Source organism: Cydia splendana, chromosome 1 (genome assembly GCF_910591565.1).
Source record: "Cydia splendana chromosome 1, ilCydSple1.2, whole genome shotgun sequence".
NCBI lineage: Eukaryota > Metazoa > Arthropoda > Insecta > Lepidoptera > Tortricidae > Cydia > Cydia splendana.
This window is the reverse complement of record NC_085960.1, coordinates 6,337,664-6,348,347: the sequence shown is the minus strand read 5'-3', so window position 1 is coordinate 6,348,347 and position 10,684 is coordinate 6,337,664. Positions and strand designations below refer to the sequence as shown.

At 38.4% G+C, this 10,684-nt stretch overlaps 1 protein-coding gene and 1 long non-coding RNA gene across 4 annotated transcripts in view; one reads left to right on the top strand and one right to left on the bottom strand.

Moving 5' to 3' along the window:
* Positions 1 to 10,684, bottom strand: part of LOC134789944 (atrial natriuretic peptide receptor 1) — a 245,932-nt gene that overhangs the window by 2,803 nt on the left and 232,445 nt on the right. For both annotated transcript variants that reach the window (XM_063760684.1, XM_063760677.1), the window contains exons 17-19: positions 10,280 to 10,472; positions 6,117 to 6,291; positions 337 to 527 (exon numbers count right to left, since the gene is read on the bottom strand). In XM_063760684.1, the coding sequence (XP_063616754.1) occupies positions 337 to 527; positions 6,117 to 6,291; positions 10,280 to 10,472 (559 nt within the window). The remainder of the gene's footprint in view (positions 1 to 336; positions 528 to 6,116; positions 6,292 to 10,279; positions 10,473 to 10,684) is intronic.
* LOC134790208 (uncharacterized) overlaps positions 1 to 10,684 on the top strand; it is a 488,662-nt gene that overhangs the window by 300,790 nt on the left and 177,188 nt on the right. The window lies entirely within an intron of this gene.

The window sequence follows — 10,684 nt, the reverse complement described above, 5'->3', positions numbered from 1 at the left end:
GATACTGATTGATGATACACTCATTTTGAAATCATTTGTGTCCCATAAATTTGGTAAAATTAAATATCTCTTATACATATCAGTTTTGAATGATTCACGGTTAGTTTCATTAGACTTACTTATATCAACCGGGATATGAACCGTGACTACCTTTTGTTACATGCATCTTGTTCACGAGTAACCCAGTTACCCGTTACCCGTGAACAAGATGCATGTAACTGTGTCGAAATATCGGGAGCTCGGGAACAATACAAAAGGTAATCACGGTTCATATCCCGGTCGATATAAATCTCTTATACACGAAAAGAAAACATGTTTAGGATTTTCTTTCTGTACCTTCATAGCAACCTCTCCTCTCAGCTCCAGCTGGAATGTCCCGAAGGTGTCCAATAGAGCCTTAGTCGTCGGCGAGACGTGGATCCGGAGGGCCTCGCCGTTGGACTCCATTCGGGAGGCCGTGTTCACCGTGTCTCCGAAGAGGCAGTAGCGAGGCATCTTGAGACCTACCACGCCGGCGACGCAGGGGCCTGATGGAATACATTGTCTTATTTAGAAAAGATACCGTGAGGTTTCCAGTGGTTGTAGCATGGTCGCATTTTTATCGCCTGTCACGTTCGAACAAGTAAGTGCGAAAGTGACATGTGATAAAAATCCTACCATGCTACAGCCGCTGGATAGCTGGTAAAATGAAAGAATGAAAAATAAAATAAAATGTTTATAATAAAACCACTACCTAATTTATCGGAAGCGGTGCCCATAATAAAATCAGGGGCTTAAAAAGGGTGTGGGCGGCGAGTGGTGGTTTATGGCTGTCGGCTCTCTAGCAAATTTTATACTTTTCAGCTAGAGAAGTGAAAATTAAGAATTTTTTTCACAAGTCTTTACTCAACGAACTAGGTAAAACTATAGGTACCTAGAAAAAGCCTGACTAGAGCTTAAAAATGTCCTCACGGCTATTGTGCCGCGAGCGGCTCAACTTTACAGCGCGCAGTTTGACAACAACAAATCCTAACATATTATTTTATTCTAGCCAGTCCAAACTTTTATTGACCAATCTTAACTATTTTAAGGCGGGTAACTGAGTATTAGTAAATATTCAAAGTTACGGCGGGGTATATTTAATCAATGGAGAATGGATGGATAACTAAAGTGTCACAGTCAGTTATAGTTATCTGGGCTGTTTTCCGAAGCCAAAGGCAAAAATGTACTGTACTTCCACTACATTCCTTCGCTGTCTTTACTTACAATGAACAGATTTATACAATTGTATTCCAGAGTGGCATAATTTATTTATATTTGATAACGTTTATTAACAATGCATAATATATTTTTTTAAAGACGATGTGAGTCTTCAATAGTTACAACTACCTACCTTAATCAAATAGAAATGATTTTGATAGCGTTATTTCCCTTTAACTATAGTTCGTTTTTTTTAGCATTAGAAAGAACTTCGCAGAAGTAAGCTTGTGGTTCCAAATGCGGCACTTTTAGCGGTAATAATTTGAAGTAAATTATATGTATTGACCATGCTACATTAGATAATTCAATAATTATTAACAATTAAAGAGCCTGATAAAAAACTGCACGCTTGCTTCTGTGGAGTTTTTTCTAATGCTAAAAAAAACGAACTATAATCTAGCGTTTGAAAGAGATACACTATTAAATACCCACTCAAGCTGTCAAGTGTGCGCAAAAAGCGTTCAATCATCACTTGACAGGTGACGAGCCTACAGGTGGCAGCATAATTAGGTTTCCGAAAGCGATGAGGGCTATGCAGCTTAATTTAGTAACTTGGGTAAATTTAATATTAGAATAGATAGATGTGGCTAAAACTACCTTTAGTTGAAATGGAACACGTAAGACACATAAAGCTTTTCATGTTATTATATCAGTGCAGCTATAATTTGATATTACTGTCAGAATCCGCAACAATGTCAGTAAGTAAATGAGGTCATAAAGCTCCATTGCATGCGGATGTAATGTGACAGTCATGTAGAGGTCATAATTCGGGTCGGCACGTGCCTCGTAATATTTGATTACGGCGCGGGATTCGGAGCCTTATGGACTCGACCCTCTTTGCTTTCAACGTTATTGAATAAAAAAACTGATGAGTCGAGTCAAATCTGTGAATTCTATTAGTTTATTATGGCATTTTTTTTTATCACAACTGAATAAAAGAGCTGATCAATTATATCAATAAATACTCAAGCCCTAAACTAAAATGTTACCATTCGTTGAATACCACCAATAATTCCTTCCTTATGACTGTGAACACTAAATAACGATCAAACGCGTTTTAAAAGATATTGTTAAAATACCGAAGGGACACTAGTCCCTTCGGTATTTTAAATGCTAATTTCACCACCCTTTGGTAGTAATAGGTTTGAAAACTTCGTATTCCTGCGGCAACAAACGCAATTAAGGACTTTCCTCACCAAAATTATATTTGAAATTCGGAAACAAAAATGAATATTCTACTTTTTAAATAAGTTGGTCTCTAAGGTAATAAAGTGAAAATTAGAGTGGCAGTTTTTATTTATATCTGAATAAAATATAGGTTGGATCCATTATATAATTGCTCGTTCCAGTTTCCTGTTTAAGATGAAATACGCCATTATTTAGCGTTGTTTTGATTTTTACTTTGTTGCTTTCTTTTAAAAGAAAAATACTTAATATTTATTAAACACAAATTATCAGTTTAAGCTTTTTGGTAGTCATACAATACTCCGGGTATCATTGATAAATGGAACCACGGCCGGACTTTTTCATTTGATGGTTTTGACATCATTTGCAGTGGATCCCAACGTGTGTACCTACTGGTGCGACGAGATCAAATTTAAGTTACTGCTATTGACATAGATATGGACTGGCTTTACGGGCAATAATAATGAAGCATGACAGGGGCCAGTACAGCGGTGTGACACCGCTACAACGCGATTGGTTGATGAGTTCGCATCACGCGCGCGATTGGTTTATGAGTTCGCATCACGCGCGCTATTAGTCGCAACTAGTTGCGTTAAGAACGTACGATCGGCTGGAATTAAACTAGGACTGGAAAAAAAATAGTACCATTTTTAGTGCCCGTAAGTCCCGTCCATAGATATATACGTTAATGGTTGCTGCCGTTTTATGATAATGACTCTCCGTTTGTACAAGCCTGATACGTATCATGTTCTTAAAGTAAAATAAAGTAGGTATTAGTACTAACGCACATATAGTATACGTACCTATAGCGCTAAGATTTGTCAATGTCAAACCTGTACACCTGATATAGACACACTGTATAATTTCACCGGACTTAAAAAGGTTACCTAACCTGTACCAATGTAACATAAAGTATCAGTTATGGTGTTTTATATTTACCGTGAATATGATCCGATCAAATCTCTTATTGCAAATCGTGATGCTAATCTTCGTTTTAGAAAAATTCGTACGTTATGTTATTGAAATTCCATTACCTACGTTCTTATAACGCCGGATGCCGACGCCTCAGGTTTTAATAACCATCGACGACGCTTCCAAGAATTTGTCTACGCATAAAGAATGTTAAATCCAAATGAAATTGTGAGGTAAAACAATAAACTATAATATATAAAGCTAGATTTACAAAAAAAAAACTACATTTGTCATTCAAAAAATGTGGTCACAGTACTTCATCCCAAATGCAATCTTCTGTACAAATTTATTTTAAAGTGAAACAACAAATTTTACCAATAAATAAATAAATCAATCAATATAAAATAAAATTAAAAACTACATAAAGCTACAACTAACTACAAACATAAACTAAAATTATAAATAAAAAACTGGCTCCAGCTCTGTGCCTGTGGGCAGGGTGCCAAGAAGGCTGGCGGCATTGCCGCGCTGGACGGCAATACCAATGCGTTGCGCAAGGTAGGAGCCAGCCCTCTTGTCACCCGTCGCCTCCACGAGGCGCTTCGCCAGCTCGGAGAATATGCCGTGGGCGCCAGGTCCCCACGGCCCAAGGGTTTCCACCCCAAACGGCTCAAACATTCAGCCAGAATCAATGGCTGCATATTTGCGCCGCTTGAGGTGTTCAGCCGCGTTGGCGGCCGCACCAGCTCTGTTTGATGTTCCTGAAAGATGGGACGGCGCAAGGGTGTCCACGCATGTGGCATCCCAAACTAAAGGCCGTCCAATCTTCCAGGGAACGAGGGTCATGCCGTCCGGTCTTTTCCCATCATCGCGGGCCAAACCAGAACCAGAACCGCCGGCACCCCAGCAGTGACAAGAGCTCGGCGGAGGATGTCATTTAGGCTCGCGTGTCGTGAGAGACGGCCGACACTCCTCGCACAGGATAGGCCGTGGAAACCAAAACGCGTCACGTTTGCACCGCACTGGCACAGATGAGGAGCCACACAAGCCACCCCCAAGCGCAAACACAAAGAAATCCTAAAGGTGTTCGTAGAGAGAAGTGTGCCTAGGTTCTTTGATGGCAGGGCCTGCAACCATGCGCCGGATTCCCATCTCGTCGCAGCAAGGAGACGAGCGCGCTCTGTGGTGCTGGTAGACGTTTCGTACAGATTATCCCGTACCAGCAGACAGAGCGGCTCGTCCCATTGGTGTTGCGAATGGCGAGTAATGGGCAAGTCCGTGTTAGGGCAGGCCGTTTTCCAGCTGTCGATGGCCTCCGGCAGGAAAGGGACGTCCAAATTTATTAGGGGGTCAGTTTTAAGGATTTTTCGGAACAGTTTTTCAATGTTATGCGCTGAAGAAAGAAAAGCCGGAAGAGCAACAGCAGAAGTTTGTCGTCAAAACTACATATATTTCATATAAAGATAACTTCTCTCTGTGAAAAATATTAAAAGGGTTTTATTTTAATTTTTTATCAGCCTTGTTATTTATCAGATCAAATTTGGCATTTTTTACCTTATTTTAACATTTAAATAAATGTAACACACTGTATATTCACCTTTTGTGGCAACACGTTTGTTAAGTAGAATACAATTATAGGTTACAGTTTTAGAAATAAATCAAAGCCTTTGAAATGTTTATCAGACGTATTTACATTGATACATCTAATAAAATATATATAAACGTCATGATCAATACGAGTATTTCAATACATATTTAAATTGCACTCAAAAAATTAATCTCAGAAATATTTTAGAAATTCTTAGAGAATGCTTTACTAAATAAAAAACCCAGATTACGATCTTTTCTGCTCAATACACATTCTAAAATTTAAAAGAAAATTACAAACTGAAAGCAATTTGTCATTCGAATCACAAGGTAGCAGAATTTATTTCAGGGCTCATTTCATTTGGCAAAAATATGTATGTTTATTCATACCACCCACTTTGCTGGGTAATGAGGCGGGCTGAAATATACTTCACGAATGTAAATAAGGGATGAGATCGCGCGAATACAAGGGAGGCGTTCCGATAGCCTGCAGAGCGTTGCGCTCAGATGAAACAATTTAAGAGCACTTACCGATGCTCATAGTCGTTAACGATCGGAATCATATTACACTGGCTTGTGAATAAGCTGGACTCGCTACGCTAGTCCTCATGGAACTGACGAGAACACGCAGCCAGGTTCCCTTTTGTGTGAGACATATTTCTCGGATTCGTCTAGTTATTTGCTGACATGGTTTATTGCTGGATACGTGACGTTCACACGGCGATGTCATAGAGGATTGATCCGTTTTTTGCATGCATTTTGATACGACATTTTTGGGATCGCTAACACCAATGATTTTATGACGCTGACGCGCCATTTTTGCAGAAAATTTAGAATAAAAATCCATTAAACTGTGCTGCACAGTAATGTTTTGCCATCCACTTTATTTGAATTTCACCACTTTATTGATTGTGTTGTGTCTGGTGAATAGTAATAACACTCATAATGGTTGTAGTTAGGAACCAAGGCTAAAATGGTAACTACTTAGGAAGTTCACTGAAGCAAATGTTCCGTGAAGAGATGAAATTACTTTGAAAAAAAAACTCGTCTGTCAATTAAAAGAAAAATGTAATAGATGCATTCAGAGTTACTGCCTTTCAACTTTTACTAGCAGTGTGAGATACGAGATTTATTCAAAGTAGTGCCGATATAGGTTTTAATGATTTGTTCAGTTGCTCTAATAAAATACTTACCAGAGTGCAATCCTATCCTTAGCTTCAACTGGTCGTGCGGTCTGTGTCTGATGCGGAACCGGCGAACGGCATTGAGCAGGGCCAGGGCCATCCGGGCCACCTCGCATGCGTGCCGCGTGCCATTGCGCTCGGGCAGGCCCGACACCACCATATAAGCGTCGCCTATGGTCTCCACCTATCAAAAAAAAATTACAAGTGTTACACTTGGGTACATTTATAGAGATTTGTTTTTGTTGGTTAACATTCGTCGCTCAATGCAACATGCACGGTGTATTGAATCTTCATTATTGATGTAGTGTAATTATTTGATTAGGTATTACTTAAGAATAAATTATATATAACAAAGTGACAAAATAATAAATAGGAACTTTTCTATTTTCATTCGCAAAGACATCGTATAATCTCGACATGATAATACGACAAGTCGGAAGATATTATTGAAAGTACAGCTACAAAGTTTAACCAATAACCACAGCTATAAGGAAAAAATAGGGAAAAGCCGCGGATGCAGCTATTACTTAGGATTTTTTTATTTGAATACCGCTTGAATGATATACCGTCCGGCGAACGGCTGTATGTGAATTTACAGCCGTAAGCTTCTGGTTACATCGCAGAGAGCTTAGTGGACAACGAAACCATGATTTAGTTAAAAACATACATACATACTTTTAGTACACGTAGTTTTGTCACGAACACGAGATTAAAAGGGGTTATTGCTCATGGTGTATTTTTTTCTGCAATTAAAAACTTACAAAAATAAAATACATTTTATACATTTTCAAAAGCGAAAATTCCAACTTGTATCTATAAAAGCGGGATTCCAGCAGTGTGCGGCATCGGCATGCTCTGTGCGGCACAAGCATATTCAGTACAAAAATACTTGTGTTGCACAGTGCCGCACCCTGGTGGAATCCCGCCTTAATGATCTCTTATTACTAAGATGATGTGGCGTATATTGACGTCTTTGTTGAATGAGTGATATGATTTATTAGAAAGGGTAGAATTGGTAAGTCAGATATAGATAGGTACATCAAAGGTTTTTGTTACCTACTAAGTTATCTATAAATAGTTATTTGTACAACAAGAGATCAAAGTTTGATATTTCTTCGAGTGCTTATTTTGAGTCCCGCGCAAGCGAAAGATTAGCTCGCTACGCTCGTGAATCTAATTTAGAATCTTGAGCGTAGTAAGGGACTCAAAAGCGCACGAGATGTAAATAACTTTGATCCCGTGTAGTACACACAACTTTTCACCAGAGCAGTGAGAACATACCTATTAGACAACTTCAAAAATGGAATCTTTCTTCGTCACTTACCTATGCACGCATTAAATTTAATTACCGCAATCAAACACAAAAACAAAACGTAATATAAATTTCAGTAAAATAATACATAAATATCGAACATCAACTGACACTTCAATCGACAACTTCTTTTTGTAAAAAAAACTTTGTAAGATACGGTCCGAATTGCGGATACGTACTATTTGTCAACTATAGTAGAGGTTCTTAAAAGTAGAATAATTTATTTTACATGAAATACTGCAACATGGCGTTTTTCGTTTAGTTTTTATCACAAAGAAAAATTACAAAAATAAATCATATCTATAAACTGTGTCCAGTCCTAAACTCCACTGGGAGATGTAAACTTTTAATTAAAGAGAAAACAAGTTACTTTAATGAGCTCGAGGTTTGAAAAGTTTAGACTCTAACTCTGTCGCATGTCGCACAGACGTAGATATGACCGATTTAGGCGGCCAAAAGTCGATTTTGCAAAAATCTACATATTGATAAAAAAATACCACGTGGAGGTAGTCTATAGACCCAGGCATATTATATGACCCTTCCCACTCCTTATCATCAAACCTGAACCGCATAACAGGCAGTCGAACTCTGACTATCGCTCAGCGCGCAAGTTTCTGTTCTCGACGCTCCAAAATATTGCAAGTTTTCCCAAGTGTTTAATTGGTTTTTCTGACGTTTTCATAAAGTTTTTTTGATGGATTCCAGTTATTCAGGTAAGAATTTATATATCTCAATAATTTTATATTACATTTTTGACATTTATCATATATTTTGAGCTCGTTAAATATGACCCTTCACAAAATGTTGTTTTTTCATAGATTTTGATTTTCAATGGTATTTTTGTTATACTTCAGGGTGCGTCCCTGTCTTGTATTGTATATGCCTGAACAGATTACTTAGTCGTCTTTATGGTGTCTCAGAAATTAGCCGCCACTAGCCGCCCCTATGTGGTCTTAGAGGCTTTCAAAGATAACCTATGAAAAAAAAATATTTTCGCACATTTAAAAAAAAATTGTTAATTTAGTTTTATCTTTTTACAGGTGAACCCAGTGCTTCGGGGAGAAAAGTATTTGCTCGAAAATATAATTTTGAGCAAATACAAGAGCAAAATTTGCCAAGTTTAAGTGAAAAGTGCGATTATTATGAAAATTATCTTGTGCTTACCTACGGAACATCGGAAGAGCTCAAAAAATATATAAAACATGAATTTTCTTATGTGAAATCACAAATAAAACAAAGGTGGTTGAAAGCAAACAAAACAATAGATAAGTTTTTAAAATTGAATGAGTCTTGGTTGGAAGAAACTTTTGAGATTCCAGTGGCATCCTCTAACACGTCAGGACGACCGTGTAAATCCTTTGGGGAATTAAGTGAGCGAAGCAAGAGAAGGAAAACCGAAAAAATTCGAGCTGCCCTACCTGATGAAATTATTGTTCATGCAGCACAATCGGTTCTTCAAACTATGATCTTTTATATTTACTAGCACATTCTGGAGTATTAGTAATATCCTTAAGCACTTTTGAGGCATCTCTTTTGCCACTAGTTTGAAGAACCGATTGTGCTGCATGAACAATAATTTCATCAGGTAGGGCAGCTCGAATTTTTTCGGTTTTCCTTTAACGAGCTTAACTTTAAATTTAACGAGCTCAAAATATATGATAAATGTCAAAAATGTAATATAAAATTATTGAGATACATAAATTCTTACCTGAATCCATCCTGAATCCTGAATCCATCAAAAAAACTTTATGAAAACGTCAGAAAAACCAATTAAACACTTGGGAAAACTTGCAATATTTTGGAGCGTCGAGAACAGAAACTTGCGCGCTGAGCGATAGTCAGAGTTCGACTGCCTGTTATGCGGTTCAGGTTTGATGATAAGGAGTGGGGAGGGTCATATAATATGCCTGGGTCTATAGACTACCTCCACGTGGTATTTTTTTATCAATATGTTGATTTTTGCAAAATCGACTTTCGGCCGCCTAAATCGGTCATACTCGTATCTACGTCTGTGTGTCGTCTAAGCAGGGTTAGAGGGTTTATCTTAATGTAACTTTAAAAAGTAATACCTATTACTTTTTAAGATTATAAAAATTCTTAGGCCTTCCTAACTCCCTGAATTTTTCCTGTTGACTTGTTAAGTTGTAATATTATTTACACCACATATGGTGCTACTTTACCGCCCTAGTGCGGTAATTAGCACAATACGTGCCTATATCGAACATTTAAAGGGCATATGTACTGTAAAACGTTGTACAATACACGTGCGAAAAGGTAATTTGCAACTCGTGTCGATTTAAAACACTCCCTTCGGTCGTGTTTTAATTTATCGCCACTCGTTGCTAATTTCCTACTTTGCGCACTTATATCGTAATGTACTATTACTCGTATATAATCGTTTGCCAAGATTGAGTTTTTCTCATAATTTTATTGTACTCGTATACTCTGTTCCATGTATTTGTGGGGTGCCAAATCCCACAATTGCTCCGAACGTCACGCGCCCAATATTTCGCCTAAAGGTGGCCACTGACGAGCCTTCCAACAGTCCAAATAGCGTGGCTGCTAAGGATACGACACCCAAAGCTCAATATAGAATTATATAGGTACCACTGTAAAAATGAAATTGTATAAAAATTAGTCTTGTAAATTTATATATATATATATATATATATATATATTTTCTTCGCCTATTTGTGTGTCCCACTGCTGGACAAAGGCCTCCCCTCTCCCTTTCCAATCGTCCCTATGCTGAACAGGATCCCGCCAATCCCGCTGGAACGCATCCAAGTCATCCCGCCATCTTTCTCGGTCTGCCTCTGCCAATTTAAATTTATATACTCGTAAATATAAAAACTCGTACCTTATAAACGTCATAATTCTCCACAATGCTGTCGAAGCAAGTGTACAGGTCGTTGAGTAAGTCGACGACTTCCATCGGCGTGGACGAAGCGGACAGCGCGGTGAAGCCCACGATGTCGGAGAAGTAGATAGTTACTTGCTCGAATGTCTCCGCGACGACTGACAGGCCATTTATTAGTTGGGATGCTACTGACCTGTGAACAAAAAATTGTTAAACAGGTAAGACTACCTACCCACGCAATACTACGCATTTAGTCTTAGGGTTCCCCCACATATGTCGACGCGAAATCGGCAAAATCCGATAGATAAAAAGCTTTATATCTACGCAATAAGAGTGAAAAAGTTGTCGTTCGGCTCAGCTCGCATCGGCCGGCGCCTGTCGACGCGTCGACGGCTTTTTCGCTCT